This window comes from Phascolarctos cinereus, unplaced genomic scaffold (genome assembly GCF_003287225.1).
Source record: "Phascolarctos cinereus isolate Bilbo 61053 unplaced genomic scaffold, phaCin_HiC Scaffold_5;HRSCAF=322, whole genome shotgun sequence".
In the NCBI taxonomy this organism is placed as follows: domain Eukaryota; kingdom Metazoa; phylum Chordata; class Mammalia; order Diprotodontia; family Phascolarctidae; genus Phascolarctos; species Phascolarctos cinereus.
Genome location: NW_027555958.1, coordinates 249,179,133 through 249,197,851, shown reverse-complemented (window position 1 = coordinate 249,197,851; position 18,719 = coordinate 249,179,133). Strand labels below are relative to the sequence as shown.

Here is an 18,719-nt window from a genome sequence, read left to right as displayed (position 1 = left end):
GTTCCCGCAATTCTAGGGAATCAGTAGAGAGAAAGTTTTGCATGTTACCAATTTTATTTTGTATACTATATTTTGTGTTACTTCATGGTTACTGTCTGAGGAAAAGAATTAATGTTTTGTTATAAAGAATTGTATACAGAAAGGTGTATTTTCAGCAATCTCTAGTGAAAGTTTATAGTTTTTTGGTGGTCATAGAAAATTAACCCCCTATGTTCCATAGGTACATTGTATTAATGCTTGCATTTGTTGCTTTTGTGTCATTTTCTAGGAATGTAATCCCCAAGAAATCTGAGGTTTAACTATACGTAACTATTTAATTTGTATGTTGTCTCCCCCAGTAGAAGATACATGAAGGCAGGGACTATTTTTTTTCTTTCTTGGTATTCCCATTGCCTGTCACAGTTCTGGCTCATAGTCTGTACTTTATGAATATTTCTTAACTGACTGACCTCTCTATCTCAGCTTCCTCTGCTATAAAATCAAGGAATTAGACTGGATCAATCAGTCAATTGAAATGCATATATTAATTACTTACTACAGGCCAGAAATTTTCCTAAGCACTGAGAATACAAAGGAAAGGGGAAAACAGCCTCTTTCCTCAGGGAGCTTACCTTTTAATGGACTTACAGTTGGGGTTCTTAACCTTTTTCTGTGTCATGAACCCCTTTGGAAATCTTATGACAGACATATGCTGCAACATCATTCTGCAAATAATTTTTTGACTCATTTTGATATGGTATGTTGGAAATTCTTTGCTGAATCTGATTTTCCCAAATACAGAAGAATTGACTTCTGAGATAGAAATATTAAAAACTTTGTTGTCGTGTATTAGTTAAGTAGGAGTATGAGGAGAGGGGAGAAGTAACCACTCTACCTCAGAGTTTATGATAGAGAAGGAAAGAAAAATTGAACTTAGTTTGATGGATAAGGGATTGGCTAGATTACCTAAAATGGGGTCACCCACATGGAAGGCACTGGTGACATGTTTCTGAGAGACAGGACAGCTGGCATATACATAGATATGGTACCTATCAGGTATTTAGGAGTAGCTTCTTTCTATTGGTTGCATAGCTAGAATCACCTACATCTTAAAATACGCCTAACTGAGCACAATCTCTCTTTCCAGCATATGGGCCTCTGAGCAAGTAATGAGTGAGCAAAGGGTGAAAGGCCTAAGAGCCATCTAATCTTCCTTCACCTTATGTCATGTAACCTGGAATTATGAGAAAAGCTAGAAACAAAAAAAAATGGAGATTTTGGGTGAAGAGAAAGAGGTTGTGTTTAGTTATATTGGGGGAAAGCAGAAGCTCAAAGAAAGGGTAAGAGTAAGGGTAAGTAACTTTATATGAATTTATGAGAATAGAAAGAACACCTATTTAATTTTTAATTTACTTCTGTTTTCTTTGCAAAAAAGAATAATCTCTGGTCTGAAAATGACACAGAAAAATGGGCTTTGTAATTTTAACTGTAAGGCCACTAGGTGGCACAATGGGATAGAGCTCTCAGCCTGGAGTCAGGAAGGCCTGAGTTCAAATGTAGTCTCAGACACTGACTCTGGGCAAAACACTTAACCCTGTTTTCCTCAGTTTCCTCATCTGTAAAATGAGCCATAAAAGGAAACATCAAACCACTCTAGTATCTTTGCTAAGAAAGCCCCAAATTTTAACTTTCACTCAACGAGCATTTATTTTCTCTCCTTGTGCCCCCTCCCGATTTAAAAGAAAAATGTGTGTAATGAAAAAAAAAAATTCACATTATCCATATTCAAAAATTAATGTTTCATTCTGAATCTTGAATCCAGCACTTCTGCCAGCATGTGGGTAGCATACATCATCATTATTCATCTGGAATGGGGGCAGGTTTTGATAAGAGATCTTAAGTGTTTCAGAGTTGTTTGTCTTTATAATGTCACTATTATTTTATACGCGTTGCTCCATTCATTCCACTCATTTCACTGTTCTTCAGATCATACCAGTCTTCTCAGATTTCTCTTCACCTAATCATTTCATCATTTCTTATGGCACAATAGTGGTATATTATATTTACATACTCATAATTTGTTCAACCATTCCCCAGTTTATGGATGTTGCCTTGGTTTCCAGTTCCTTGCCACTATTTTTATATAGAAGAGTCTTTTCCCTCTTTCCTTGATCTCTTTGGGATATAAGGACAGTAAAGGAATTACTGGGTCAAACAGTAAACACAAGTTAGTAACTTTTGTGGGGGAGGCCTAATTCCAAATTGCTTCTCCAAAATGGCAATTCTAATCTAAAAATCCATGACTCTACCAACAATGCATTAATGTGCTGATTTTCCCAGAGTCCATCTAACATTTGCCATCTTCCTTTATTGGGCTGATTTTGCTAATCTAATCAATATGAGGTGGAGCCTCAGAGATGCGTTTCTCTAATTATTAGTAATTTGGAACTTTATATATATATATACCTGTCGATAGCTTGGATTTCTTCTTTTGAAAATTGTCTGTTCATATTCTCATTTAACAATTGGGGCATAGGCCTTATTCTTAACAATTTGAATCAATAACCTATACAAAGTATCCCATAAACCTTACCACAGTTTTAAGCTTTAATAGTTAAAATGTGCACTAAGACCTTTGATTTAGAAGAATATCTTGTATATCTTAGAAGTGAGACTTTTACCAGGGAAATTGCCCACAAATATTGCCTTCTCTACTTCATTGAAATAAAATGGTGAGTAGTATGCCAAAATATCACATAAGCCAAAAGATGTATATTTTCAGGTGCTGAAAGAGATGAAATATCCTATCATGAATGCATGAAAAAACAAATGCTTATTATACGTTAGGCTGTGTGCAAAGAGCTGAGGATAATAATTAAAAAGAGAGCCAGTCTCTTCCTTAAAGGACTTTATATATTAGATAGATAGAACATTTGTTAATCAGTTACTGTGTTCCAGGCACTGTGCTAAGCACCAAGGTACAAATAAAGAAAACAATTGTCCCTATTCTCAAGAAGCTTACATTCTAATATGGGTATTTAAGATATAAAGATATGAGCTGGAAAATGGAAGTGGGGTTAGAGGAAGCACCCTGTGGGAGGGGGAGGGAGGACTAAGGTACCTACATAGGGGTAAAGCTGCTGGTGTAGAGGTAGAACAGTCCAGAGAGTGAATTGAACTGAGAGTGAGGTGATTATGACTGGGGTCTATTATGAAATAGTCATCCTTGCCAGCCAGAAACTTACCAATTAGGAAGCCATACATTTGGGTGGAGATAACCCTTAAAAGGAGGAAACAACATTTAGAAGGGACAGGACTGCCCCAACGTCCTAGGCCAGCCACAGTTCTATTGTTATAATACTATTAAAATTATGATTAATAAGCATATAGGAAAAGAAGCAATGATGAGAGAGACACAGAGAGACAGAGAAAGAGACAGAGACCAGATGACCACACAGAATAAGGCATGCCAAAAAAATCTCATTCCCGTTTATCACATACTAAACAGTTAAGTTAGGGGAATGTTGTAGCTATACTTTACTTAGATGTTGGAAAAACATTTGATGAAGTCTCTCAGTCTATTCTTATGAAAAATGTGGAGATATGTGGGCCAGATAATTGTAAAATTTAGCTGGATTAGGATCTTCTTGAATGACAGCTATTATGTACCCTCTCCCTTAAATCTTCTATTCTCTAAGTTAAACATGACCTATTCCTTCAAATGGTTGCTGTCCTCTGGATACTCTCTACCTTATCAATGGCCTTTTAAAACTCTGGTACCTAAAACTGAACATAATATTCTAAATAAGATTTGACACACCTGGCAGAATACAATAATACCATAACCTTCCTCTTCCTGGAAAGTATGCTATGCAAGACTCCATTAGCTTTTTTGACTAAGGCATCACACTGATGACTTATTTTGGTCTTGGAGTCCACTAAAAGTCCCAAATCTTTTTCAAAACAATTATTGTCTATCCAGGACTTTTTCATTTTGCCCTGATGAAGCTAAATCTTCATAACTTTACATTTATTTCCATTGAATTTCATTGTATTAAATTTAGACAAATGCCCTATCCTGTCTAGATCTTTTTAGATCCTGACTCTATAATGCAGTATATTAGTTATCTGTACAGTGTTATGCTATTTGGAAATTTGATGAACATGTTATTTATAGCAGGCTTTTATCCAAGACATTAGTAAAAAGGTTAAACAGCACAGGTTCAAGCACAGATCTCTCTTGTACTCACTGCAGACTTCCTCCCCTCTTGACATTGAGTAATTTGTCAGTCAATAAGCATTTGTTAAGTATCTGCTAAGTGCCAAACACTATGTTAGGTCCTGAAAATATAAAGATGAAAGTGAAAGAGAGCTTATGTAGTTTTGGACCTGGGCACATAAAGATCTGAGGTTAAATTCTGCTTCAGACATTTAACAGCTGGATGATCTGAAACTTAATCTCTTAACCTACTTAACATCTCGCAGCCTCAGTTTCCTCATCTGCAAAATGGGGGGTGGTCAAGTAGTACTTACTTTGTAAGTATCAAATGAGATAACATATATAAAGCTCTTTAAAAACTTTATTTCAATATAAAATGCAATAGTAATAATAAAAATATTATCTAACTTGGAACAATGCCTCTCATGGAATATCCTTAGAATATATCATTGGATCAGAGCTACTGAGTATTTTCATCAACAACTTGTATAAAGGCATTTTATATATATATATATATATATATATATATATATATATATATATATATATATATAATATATATATATAATATATATATATATATATTATATATATAATGTATATATTATATATATATATAAATGCACACACACATATACAAACATACATAATACACATACATATATACACACATACACATATACATGCAACACATACATATACATAGCAGTTTATCAAATTTCTAAGTGAACAAAACTAGGAAGGATAACTAATACACTGATGACAGAGTTAAAAATCTTTTAAAAATTAAAGGAAAAGACATTTGGTTATATTTAATAAGATGAAATTTAAAAGGTATAAATATAAAGTCTTATACCTGGGTTAAAAAATCAACTTCACTCATATGACGTGATGGGGGAGGGGCATATGTTTAAACAGTCATTTGTCTAAAAAAAAGCATTTGGGGTTTTCGTGGATTATAAACTCAATATGTGTTAATGAGTATACAAGTTTAGAAAGCTAATCATGCTGCACTGAGTCATAGTGAACTTGGTAGGTGATAGTCCTATTACCCTGGTTAGACACTATTGGAAGTGTTATATTCTGAAATTGGTCAATAAGCTAGATTTTTTTCCCCAGGAAAAAGCAATCAGAATGATGAAAGGTCTCAATTCCAAGTCATATGAGGATACATGAAGGGAAAGTTGATATATAACCTGAAGAAAAGATTTATGGGAGACCAATAATAGTAACTATACTCAAACATTAGAAAAAAACCTATCATACGGAAGAAGAATTAAGCTTATTCTCTTTGGCCCCAAAAACAAAATTATGAGCAATGGATGGTGGGTGTTAAAGGCAAAATTAGATTTGATATTCAAACAAAAAAAACCCTTTTCAACGCAATTATAGTTATCCTAAAATGAAATGGACTTCCTTGAGGGGTAGGGGTTCCAGTTCACTGGAGGTCCTCAAGCAAAGATTGCACAACCTTTTATCATATATGGCATTGTGGCAATTACTTTTCAGACATGGGTTATAAAAGAAGATCATTGAAGTCTTTTTTCCAACTCCAAAACTCTATGGACTTCAGAAAAGAATTGTAAAGCATAATATGCAAATGATTTTAAATCACATTTAAATATGCTATTAACATTATTAGACAACAGAATATTCATTAAAAAACTATTATTGCTCATTAAAGTGTAACAGCTCTAATTTTCATCTGTCTGTCCTACCATAAAGATTAATAAAGGCAAGAATCTTACAATTACTTTCCAAAGTCATGGAGGTCTTTGTTGTGCATAACTGAAGTTGACATTAATCAAATAAACTTTTCTCATGCTCTTATGCCAAACAGAAAAGGAAAACATTTGTTCTCTTTTTTCCATGCCTAATACAGTGTATTGTATGGTGACAATCATTGCAATCATATGATATGGTTTTGATATCAAAGCATTAAATGAGATCGAATGTATATATTAACTAGAAACAAATTTTAAAAACCTTTCATCTAATAATAATCTATCTTAACAGAGTTGATGATGTGAATAGACAGTTAAAACTATTTCATGAGGCATAATACTAACAAAGTTTTTAGTACATTTAGGTCCCTGTCCCTTGACACAATTGCCTTTCATTATTTAGTTGAATTTAGTCATTAGTTTCTATAGCACTGCAGTTTCCAAGGAAATGAAAAAGAAATACCTAGAGGTTTGGTTGCTACAAAAAGTTTGTGATCTGTGATAATAAGTCCCCCTGGATTAGTGATTTCAGTGTATGAAACTTGGTTCAAAGAATTGCTAATGAGGTATCTGGGGATGCCTCATACTCAGAAGAAAGCCTCCAAGCCAGTTGTTTTAGTTGTTTATCCCCAGACCACTCTGCTTTATCCCCACCATGCACTTTCGTAATTTAAAGTCCCATCTTGTACCTGACATTCATACCTGCTAATGCCTCCCCATGGAAACTCATTTCTTGCACAAAATACAATCATAAAGGCCCAAAAGTAGAATTCTAAGCCAGGAAAAAAAAGTTTTTAGATTCAGTTATATATTCAGATGACCAAGAGAGAAAGGTTTATTTATTTATTTTAATTTTATACACAGTGACTTCCTCATAAACCTGTTTGTTTTGCATATTTAAATATTTCCTTTGTCTCATATGATATATTTACCCTGATTTTTAAAAGTTACTTTTTAATATGCTACTTGAATATTTGCCAAGCACTTTACACACATTATTTCATTTGTTCTTCACAAAAAAATTGTGAGATTCTTATTTCTCATTTCTTTGGGTTGAAGAATCCAGCAGCTATGTGAGGAAATATATAGAGTGCATGACTTGGAGTCAGGAACATCTGAGTTCACATCCTGCCTCAGACACTTGCTAACTACGTGACCTTGGGTACGTCACTTAACTTATCTCAACTTCAGTTTCCTCATTTGTAAAATGGGATGGTAGAGTGGAAAATACATGGAATTTAGAATCAGTAAACCTTGTTTTTGAGCCTTGTTTATATCTATGATCTACTACTTCTTTGGCCTTGAAGAATTCATTCTTCTCTGAATCTATTTCTTCATCTATAAAATGGAGATAATAACACCTACTATAATTACCTCATATGACAAAAATGTACATAAATGTCTTTATTATTATAAATCTGAATACATATTTATTATTATGCTTTTCTTAAAATAGAATGTTTTTGAGAGGTATGACAGTGCAATCATTCCTCAGCTTTCCCAACTATTCACATTTTAGTGCCTTCTCAGTTAATCAGCTCCTCAGTCACCCAGCAAGACCAAAAGGAATAACCAAAGGTTTGGGAACCTTTATTGGGTCCTCATAGTGTCTAGGATAAAATATACATTCCCAGCCTGATATGTAATAATTCTTTTATAGTCTGGCTCCAGACTACTTTTATGTGTTTACTTTGTATTATACTGCTTCAGGAACCATATGTTCCAGTAAACTGATCTACTTTCTGCTCTTCAACTTCATATTCTGTTTCTTACTTCTGTTGACCTCGAGATCCACATGCATAATGATAGCTAGCATTTAAATAGCCTTTTAAGGTTTACAAAGCACTTTATAAATGTGATATCATTTTATCCTCACAAAACCCTAGGAGATAGGTACTATTATTAAGCCACTTTTGCTGATGAGGAAATTGAAGGAAACAGGTTAAGTGACTTTCCCAGGATCACTTTGTGTGACGGCAGATTTGAACTCAAGTCTTTCTGATTCTAGGAACAGCATGCTATCCACTGTGGCACTAGCCTCCTTTACACAGACCTGGAATGTAATCCCCCTCAGCTACATCTCTTCTGATCCCTGGTTTAATTCAAGGTTTAGTTCATGGGTCACATGAAGTCTTTCCCAATTTCCTCATTTTAATTTCTCTCTCTCTCTCTCTCTCCTCTCTCTCTCTCTCTCTTCTCTTCTCTCTCTCTGTCTCTGTCTCTCTCTCTCTCTTTGTCTCTCTGTCTGTCTCTCTCTTTGTCTCTCTCTCTCTCCCCCTCTCTCTTGATGCTTCAGTTAGGTTGCTTTGTCTGCCTTGCAAGTGGAAAGTGAATGCCTCATACTATAATTAGTCTAGCCATTTCCTAATGATGGTCATCTTTTTTTTTTAATTACATTCAAAGTTGCTTAAGGGTAAGGACTGTCTTTTGTGATTTTTTTTCTTGTTTGTTTTCATATCCCCTATGCTAAGTACAGTGCCTGGCACATAGCAAGCCCTTAATAAATGTCTAGAGATTAATTGATTTCTAGTTCATTACCACTTCAAAAATTATTGTTATGAATATTTTGGTGCATGAAGAATCTTTCTCTCTGTCTCTGACATTCTTGGGAATATGCCTAGTAGTGAGATTACTTGGTCAAAAGGGACAGATAATTCCATCACTTTCTTAGTGTATTTCAAAATTGCTTTCCAATTTAACAATTTTATCAATTTAACAGTTCTATTAACAAGAATTCACACTTTTTGTCATACTTGTCAATTTATTGAGGTTAAAATAGGACCTCAAAAATACTAAGCTCTGCATTTCTCTTATTAATAGTAATTGGGGAAAGCATTTCATATGCTCATTAGTATTTTGTAATTCTACATTTGAAAAATAGTTGTATTATTGGCTCCACTTATCCTTTGAGGAATGGCTCTTGGTCTTATATATTTTTATTATTTCCTTTTACGACTTGGATATCAGACCCTCACTGGAGATATTTCATGTAAAGATTTTTTTGGTATTAAAAACTTTCCTTATTCTTCTAGCTGCATTGATTCTATTAATGCAAAAGATTTTCAATTTCATTTAATGCAAATTTTCTTTTTTATTGATGGTCCCTGTTGTACTTATTTAGCTAAGAATTCTCCCCTTAGCCTGTGAAAGGTGTTTGGTCTGGTTATTTTCCAAATTGTTTTATGGTTTAAACATTAATATTCATAGCCTGTAATATTTTCATAAAAATATTAATGTGATTTATCTTATAATCTACAGATTTTCATTGCTTCCCGTGCAAGACAAACTAAGCAAAAGAGGTAAAAAATTCAAAATTTATTTCAACTCATATTTCTTTGTTTGGCAGGGGAAATTCTAATATATTTATTAGTTTTTCTTTCTAAATACATTTCTGTGACTGAATGCCAGGTCTGGTCATAACTAAAATATAATGATCATAACCTATAGTTTTCTAGACATTCTCCTATCACTTTTACACAACTTAATTTGGCTTAGTTTAGATCTACATGAAGATGACGTTTGATTATCACAGTATTGTATTTAAATCTGTCCATCTCAGGCATATCAGAAATGTCTTTCTTGTCCAGATAACTTCACTTTTCCTCCAAAGCAACTGTTTCCTATTAAGTTACAGTTTATCCAAGTATTTAATTTTTGTAATTCTTCTAATCCCAGCTTTCAATGTGGTTCTCAATTTAATATTGTTCCAAGCAATAAACTATATTATATATGAGCTTTTAAATTTGAGCTTGAAATATGATAGATTCACTCATTCAAGTACCTGCAATATGTACTGTGGTAGATATTAAGTTAGATAGAAATTTTATACAGCACAAGATATCTATCACTATTGTCCACAGTCTGAGAACCCTAAGACATTTTAGGAGAAAGGATAAGTTCGAGACCTGTATGCCCGTATGAGATGGTGATAGCAATAGACATCTTATAGTCGTAGCATCTAGATATTAAAGTAACTTCGGAGATATATCAGTCCTTCCTCATGATTTCATGTGTGAGAAAAATGGGTCTAGAAAAATAAAGTATTTTAACCAAGATGAAACAGATATCAAGCAGTAGATTTGAGAGTTGAACCCAGGGGACCTAACTTCAAATCCAGGGTTCACTTTGCTACACCATTTTGAGAAAAATTTGCATAAAAATAACCATAATTTTAGAGAATGTGAACAGACTTTTGTCAGGGTTATTTGACACTGAATATTAAACCTCCCTTGGACCTGAAGATTCTCCTCAATAGATTGCCTAGAGCCCCTTTCACATTCTTATTTCTCAGGGTGTAGATGAAAGGATTGAGTGTAGGGGTAACAACACCATAGAAAAGAGCCATATATTTAGGCTGATCCCTGGTGATAGAAGAAGGAGGCTGGAGGTACATACTAATTGCAGGGCCATAGAACAATAAGACGACAATGAGATGGGAACAACAGGTTCCAAAGGCTTTCTTCCTCCCCTCGGAAGACTGAATTTTCATAACAGCCTGTCCAATATAGGCATAGGAGGTAATAACTAAGGCCAAAGGAATAGCAAGGAAAAATACACAGACCACAGAAAGCCCAAGTTCATTGGAACTCTTATCGCCACAGGCAACCTTGATAAGTACAGGAATCTCACACACCACATGGTCTAATTCATTGTGTCCACACATTGGCAGCTGCAAGGTCAAAGTAGCCTCTGATACAGCATAAGTCAGGCTACTTAACAATACAATGGACACAAGTAAGATGTAGATCCGATGGTTCATGATTAGGGTGTAGCGAAGTGGTTTGCAGATAGCCACATAGCGATCCAAAGACATGACAGCTAGGAGAAGACACTCTGAGGCTCCCATAAAATGGAAGAAGTAAAGTTGAATGGCACATCCCACATAACTGATTGTCTTCTTTGAACTCTCCAAGTTGAACAACATCTGGGGAACAATGCTTGTGGTGTAACAGATATCCAGCAAGGAGAGATTAGAGAGGAAAAAATACATGGGGCTGTGGAGATGGTGGTCCAACCTACAGACCAGAATGATGGAGATGTTTCCCAGCATAGCTAAGGGGTAGATGAAAAAGAGAATGAGGAACAGAGGAAGCTCCAGCCATGCATGGTTTGAGAAACCTAATAAGATAAACACTTCTGGAAGACTTTCATTGTTCGCTGACATGGTCTTCAGTAGCCTGCACCTGTGGGAATCAACAGAAGTAGAATCAGATCAAAGCAATGTCAGAATTTTTAAAAAAAACTTTCATGGCCAAAATAGTTTTCAAATAGCTAGGATTTTTAAAATATATCTATAAGTGAATCATAGAGGTCATCTAGATTCACTCATACCCCAAAAAAATCCTCACTGTAACATATCCATCAAGTGCCTTGAGCACCTTTAAGGATGGGAAACACATTGAGTCTTGAGGCAACCAGTTTCATTTTAGTCATTCATCCTCTATTTCTGGTCAAGGTAATCAATGATAAATTCTTGTGTAAAAATGAACATTTTCTTATTCTTAATCCATAATATCATTACTTTTATTATCAAAGATTAAAGAAAAATCTTCACAGAAACTTCTTTTCTAACAGCCCACTTTTCCATTAAACTAGAGAAGAGTATTGTCAAATCCTCACCAAAGTGAACCATCAGAAGGGATATTTTAAGGATGAACTCTTTACATTCTGATGGAAAGGGAGAAAGAAGAGTACTCTTAGAGTCCTAATGCCACAAGGGGTCTTAGAGGTAGGCAATTGAGACAGAAGTCCTATTTTACTATGTTCCAAAAGTGCTATGAAAAAGGGGGGAGAGTATATACATTAAAGGAAAGTAGGAGAAAAGATGAGTGTGTATTAGTATTTCACTACCACAAACTATCTAATCAGGTTTTCCTCACATGGAGGCTTATCCATGTGACAATGACAACGGTATAATCTGGGCAAACCATCTCCAAAATTTTATTTTCACCTTCCATGGAATATGTAAAATGTGGTGTGATATAATGGATAGCATGCTGGTTATGGAGTCGGAAGGACCTGAATTCAAATTTCAACTCTACTACTTGCTAGCCAAGGTCATGTTGCATATACTGTCTGAACCTCTCTCAACACTCTAAAACCCTAAACAATAACAGACAGATAGACAGACAGGCAGATAGATAGATAGGTAAATTGATAAATTGATAGATAGATGGATGGATAGACACCTGATATGCATTGATGGAGTTCCCAGACTGATGAAATCATAGGTCCTTGACAAATGTATCTTCATATTTTAAGATAGATAAAACATTTGTTAAGCATTTACTGCATCCTAGGCACGCTAAACACTGAAAACTCAAATATAAATTAACAACACCGTTCTTACCAATGAGCTTTCACTATAATAGGAGGAAGACAATGTGTAAAAAGGATCTAGAAAGTTTATTCAGAAGGAATGAATCAAATTCTTTCCTTCCATTTTGCTGTGTCAGGTTGGGCATATATATTACTTTGGCATTTGCATTTTCAAACTTTTCCCTGAAGGTTCTAATTTCTATCCTTAAGTCCACCCTTATTTCTTTTATAGCTCTTTTATTGTTCTTCTGAAATATTTTGAAAGTACTTATAGTTTTTCCATTTCATTTCATTATGATAGTTTTCCTTTCCTTGAGAATTTTTCAGTCCATCATGCTTATTCAATACATTGAATAATAATAATCCATCATGCTTATTTAACACATTGACTCCTTTTCTAAATTATTTGCTCAATTTTTTCTTACTTTATTAATCTCTGCTACTATCATTTGTTTTCCTATGTAAATCTTGTAATTGGTATTCATAATAGATGACTCTTTCCTTCTGTAGTAGAGTTTTTGTACAGGCCCAACCTTGTTGGAGCCCTCTCCCATCCAAGGTAGCCCATTATGCCTTCTGATCACATAGACTGGTGACCTCTACAATTTCCCCTTATTGGGGCACGAGGTGAACAGTTGAGCAACCACCATGACCTGTTTCTTTTCTTTCTGTGTGTTTCCTGTAGAGATGCCACCAACTTTTTGGGTTTAATTGCCATGATATACTAGAATTTAAGTTATTTGACAAAGGCATTATTTAATTTTTTTTTAACTTTGTATCCCCAGGTTCAAGCATAAAGACTTGTATATTGAATTGTGTAGGTAATTCTCAAATGTATGAATATAGTCTTGATCTGCCTGAGACACATCAAATCCTGTGCTCCATCTTCTACCCCTGCAAGAAACCAAGAGTTACCATTTTCAAGTCTACCTCATACTTCCAGGAGCTAATGCATTACCTGTGACTCAGACCTTTCACCTTTAAGGACAAGAGCCTGGGCACCATGCTCCTTGCCTATAGGACCAGAAATTCCAACGATTGCCTCTCATCTCAAGGATTCAGTCCAAAAGTAAAAACTCAGATTCTAGTACTCTGACCATAATGATTTAATTTATAGGATGAGTCACTAACCAAAAAACTGATTCCTCTTCTCTACTATTTAAAGGCCTCTTGAAGGCAGGAAGTCTCAGATAACAGGTACTATATTCTCTATGGATGGTAAATTCCTCTATAATATCATTCTGGTACCTGTGATATAGAATTTTCATTTACTTAACAAAAAAGTAACCACCCATTTCTTAGTCTCTTATCTCCATCCATCTAAGCCTTACCTCTTCCATGTTCAGATCTAGATCCTTCTACCCTACCCAATGTGCTCTCTGGAATCTCTATGCTATTTATAATACACTCTCCTTGATCCTAGACCTATTCATATCATTAATCATTCCATCTTCTTGGTGGTTTACTGAGATCTGGCTTCCCCAAGAAAACAATTTATTTTTTCAAAACCCTACCAATATTGATGGCACTCCATCTCATACCCCATGATCCACTAGTTGTGGATAAGGAATTGGCTTATCCCTTGCTACCCTTTGTTAGTTCTTGGCCTTCTCTTTTGCTATCACTCAATGACTTAACTTTCTTTGAAGTTTAATCTATTCAAACATATCTCCCAAACCAAATCTTGTCATAGTTATCTACTAGACTTCAGGTTATTCTCCCTCCTTTTTCAAGGAGTTTAATACCTGACCATCATCTTTCTCTACCTATTTATCACTGTTCTTATACCAATGGACTTTAAAATACATAATGAAGTTCCTTTAAACACCTTGACATGTAATTTCCACACTTGACTCATAATTATCATAATGTAGATAGAGAGGATAGAATAGATAATATATTCCCAAAAGTTCTTTCTGGTGCTTTGAATAAATGAAAAAGTAAGTTTCTTTGTACTCACCCACTCTTGGGCTGAAAGCCTTCTTTTAAATACAAACAATTGTGAAGGATAAAAGTGAAATTAAAAGAAATCAAAGAAGTTTTTAAGAAAATGAAGAATTCACAGTCCAGAGATGAGTATCTTAAGTATTAGTATCAAGACCATGTATTCCAAAGCAGATTTACATGAAGACACTTATGGGCAAGTAAGCAAATAGGATGTGGAAACATGACTCATTAATGGTGAAAGGTACTGGTTGCTAATTTTTCACCTTTCCTCCAGTCCTAAGGGTACAAAGATTGTTCTCAAATGGGACTTTTGTACCAGTACCAGACAATTCAAATGGGAGGATTTTGTGTGTGGGGGTGTGTGTGTGCATGTGAAAGCTCCCTGGAGAAAGTCTGTGCCTCTCTGGTGCAATTATTCCCTTTGAATCAGATTGCATCAGTGTTGGTGACATCTTTATGCAGTTAGTAGGACAAGTGTGATCATTCATTACAGGAAATCAAAAAAAGAGAACTGAATTAGATGCCTGCATTTAGAACATGCCTTTACTAATTGGGGCATAATTTAAAAGTGTAGACTTATCTAAATTAAATTTTCTTTCAATCAACAAAAATCTACTTTCTCTCCCTCCCACTTTTTCTTTCCCCCAAATGAAAAAGAAATACAAAATTCCTATTACAAACATATATAGTTAAGCCAAATGAATTTATATATTTTCCAGCCTCCATTCCCTAATAAAGGTTCACTTTTCATTCCACTTCTTGTAATGAATGAAAACTCCAAGAGACATAGTTTCTGGGTAATTAATAATGAATTTATTAATTATGGATAGTAAATAATTGATAGATCAGTGGTTTTCTCTCGTAAACCAAAGGTGCCCCCTAAGAGATTGCTTAAAAAGCTTTGGAAAGGGTGAGTGCAAGTGTGGAAATCGACTCTGATTGGCTAACAATCAGTGAGGGGTCTGAACATATTAATGAGGTGTGCAAAAAGTCTTCAGCTCATCCTGCTGAGAACATGACCCAAATCATGAGCCTCAGCTACCTTCAGCAACCTGGACAAAAGAATTCATCTCTATCCAAACTGCTCTGGCTGGTTTTCCTTTTATAAGCTGAATAATTAGTGGAAATATTTCAAGGACAGGATCTTATTTCCTAAGGGCAAGATCTTGCCTAAACTGGATTCTGTTTGTAAGGTCTTCTGGTTGGGTGGAGTCCCACAAGATTGGGAAGCATGTACCCAGAGGATTTGGACAATCTCATCTATCAGAAATGTCTTTCTGAAAGACTGATAGACTGAATAAACTAAGGGCTGGTTTCTGAATGAGGAAATAGGAATGAAAACTTTAATCCTAATTCAATATTTGGCTATTAATATGAGAAATAATCATGTCTCTCATTAGATTCTATTGATAGACATAGTCTCCTCAATGAATCACTAACTGATAAGACAAATACTTCATCATAACTATGAGGGTTATGATGGGAACTAATGTGAGGGGAAAAGAAGATAGATTGATTGATGCATTGACATGATCCATTAGGGGCAGTCCCCTTTGGCAAGCAGATCTTACAGAGAAAATGTACATAAGGAAAAAGTAAATAGTGAAAAAAAATGTCCATTTTATATGTCTATCTATATTTACATCTATCTAAGTCTCATCTCATACAGCAATCTGGTTCTCTGCAAATATCTCCTGATGCAGCCCTCTGATCTGGGTGTGGTCTCAGAACAGTTTCCAGCTGACTGGCTTCTCCAGTTCAGGTCATTTGTAGAGATTCCCTTCTCTGCTAAAACTCTCATACAAAATTGACCTTAACACAAATTTAAATTTGCTTTGCCAGTAACCAGGTCAAACAGTGATAGAAAATCAAAACGGGGAATCTTTTAGACCAGAGAATATACATCTTGAGGTTAGCCACTGTCACATTGATATATCCAAGAAAGTCAAATACAAACTGAAAAATTGGAAAACTCTGAACTCATTTTTTATACATGGCATTATTCATTCCCCCATTAAGAGGATGAGACTCTGCTAAGGAATTAATAACATAATACTTTCTGTAAGATGACCTTTAATAAAAGAATGATTTCTCTTAATGGTGTCCATATTAACTATAATTAAAATTAATTATAATAAGAACAGAAAAAAGGTGTTGGGATAGAATGTACAAATAGATTGAGTAATCAGTTTCAAAACAGTGTTTGTTAAATAGTTTATGATAAAATATTTTAAATTTCTAAACATGTTCAAATAAATAACTCTTAATAAAAGTGGACATCTTTTTTAACAGGCTGTCTCGTTAAAGCCCTTACAGGATAGACCAGAAGCAATTCTTTTTTTAATTGATTAATCAATTAATTAATTAATTTAGTTCTGAACATTCATTTTTGTAAGATTTTGAGTTCTAAATTTTCTCACCTGCCCTCTGCTCCCTCCTACCCAAGATGGCATATAATCTGATATAGGCTGTACATAAACATTCATATTAAACATAGTTTCACATTAGTCATGTTGTAAAGAACAATTAGAACCAATGGGAGGAACCATGAGAAAAAAGAAACAGAAACAGAGTGAGAGAGAGAGAAAGAGCACAAAAAGTATGCTTTGATATGCATTCAGATTCCAAAGTTCTTTTTTTCTGGATGTGGAGAACGTTTTCCATCATGAGTCTTTTAGATTCTCTTATATCCTTGCATTGCTGAGAAGAGCTAAGTCCATCAAAGTTAGTCATCACACAATGTCATGCAAATGTGTACAATGTTCTCATGGTTCTGCTCACTTCACTCAGCATCACTTCGTGTCAATCTTTCCAGGTTTTTCTGAAGTCTACCAGCTCATCATTTCATATGGACCGATAGTATTCCATTGCATTCATATGGCACAACTTGTTCAGCAGCTCCACAATTGAAGATTATCCCCTCATTTTTTAATTCTTGGACATCACAAAAAGAATTGCTATAAATATTTTTGTACATGTGAATTTTTTTTCCCTTTTTTATGATCTCTTTGGGATACAGATTTAAAGTGGCATTTCTTGGTCAAAGGGGATACACAGTTTTATAACCCTTTGGGCACAGTACCAAATTACTTTCCAGAACATTTGGATCAATTCACAACACATTGGAACATATTACTATTCCAATTTTCTCACATCTTCTCCAACATTTATCATTTTCCTGTTTTTGTCATGTTAGCCAATCTGATAGATGTGATGTGGAACCTCAGACTTGTTTTGATTTGCATTTCTATAATCAATAACGATTTAGATAATTTTTTCATATGACTATAGATAGATTGGACTTCTTCCTCTGAAAACCATATGGTCATTGGGTACTATGTCTTGTGCACCTAAACTATTCCACTGATCCACCACTCTATTTCCTAGCCAGTACCAAGTAGCTTTGAAATTTCTGTTTTATAATATAATTGAAGATCTTGTACAGCTAAACCACCTTCCTTTGCATTTCTTCTCATTAATACCCTTGATATTCTAGACCTTTAATTTTTCAGATGAATTAGGGGTTTTTTGTTTGTTTTGTTTTCTAGCTCTATAATTTTTGGTAGTCTGATTGATATGGCACTGAATAAGTAATTTAATTTAGGTAGTATTGCTATTTTTATTATATTAGCTCAGCCTACCCATGAGCAATGGATATTTTTCCAATTATTTAGATCTTACTTCATTAGTGTGAGAAGTATTTTGTAATTGTGTTCATATAATTCCTGGGTTTGTCTTGGAAGGTAGATTCCTAAATATTTTGTAATGTCTACAGTAACTTTAAATGGAATTTCTCTTTCTATCTCTTGTGTTGGGCTTTGTTAGTAACATATAGAAATGCCAAAGATTTATGTAGGTTTATTTTATGTCCTGCAACTTTACTAAAATTGTTTCTTATTTCAAGTATTTTTTCATTTGATTATCTAAATATACCGTCAGCTCCTCTGCAAAGAGTGATAGTTTTGTTTCTTCTTTGCCTCTTCTTATTCCTTCAATATCTTTGTCTTCTCTTATTGCTAAAGCTAACATTTGTAGTAAAATATTGAATAACAGTGGTAATAAAGGACATTCTTGTTTCACCTCTGATCTTATTGGAAATCCCCATTACATATAATGCTTGATGATGGTTTTTGATAGAAGCTACCTATCATTTTAAGGAAAACTCCATTTATTCCTATGCTCTCTAGTGTTTTTAATAGTAATAGGTGTTGTATTTTGTCAAAAGCTTTTTCTGCAACTATTGAGATAATCAAGATTTTTGTTAGTCTTATTGCTGACATGATCAATTATGCTGATTTTTTCCTAATATTAACAAGCCCTGCATTCCTGGTACAAATCCTACTTGGTCATAATGTATTATCTTTATGATGAGTTGTTGTAATCTCTTTGCTAATATTTTATTTAAAATTTTTGCATTTATATTCACTAGATTTGTCTATAAGTTTCTTTCTCTATTTTGGCTCTTCTCCCTTTAGGTATCAGCACCATATTTGTATCATAAAAATAATTTGGTAAGACTCTTTCTTTGCATA

At 34.4% G+C, this 18,719-nt stretch overlaps 1 protein-coding gene across 1 annotated transcript; it reads right to left on the bottom strand.

Moving 5' to 3' along the window:
• Positions 1-10,123: 10,123 nt before the first annotated feature.
• LOC110202613 (olfactory receptor 2B11-like) lies at positions 10,124-11,086 on the bottom strand. Its single transcript, XM_020978843.1, has one exon. The coding sequence runs from the start codon at positions 11,084-11,086 to the stop codon at positions 10,124-10,126; it is 963 nt and encodes a 320-aa protein (XP_020834502.1).
• Between the last annotated feature and the right edge of the window lie 7,633 nt (positions 11,087-18,719).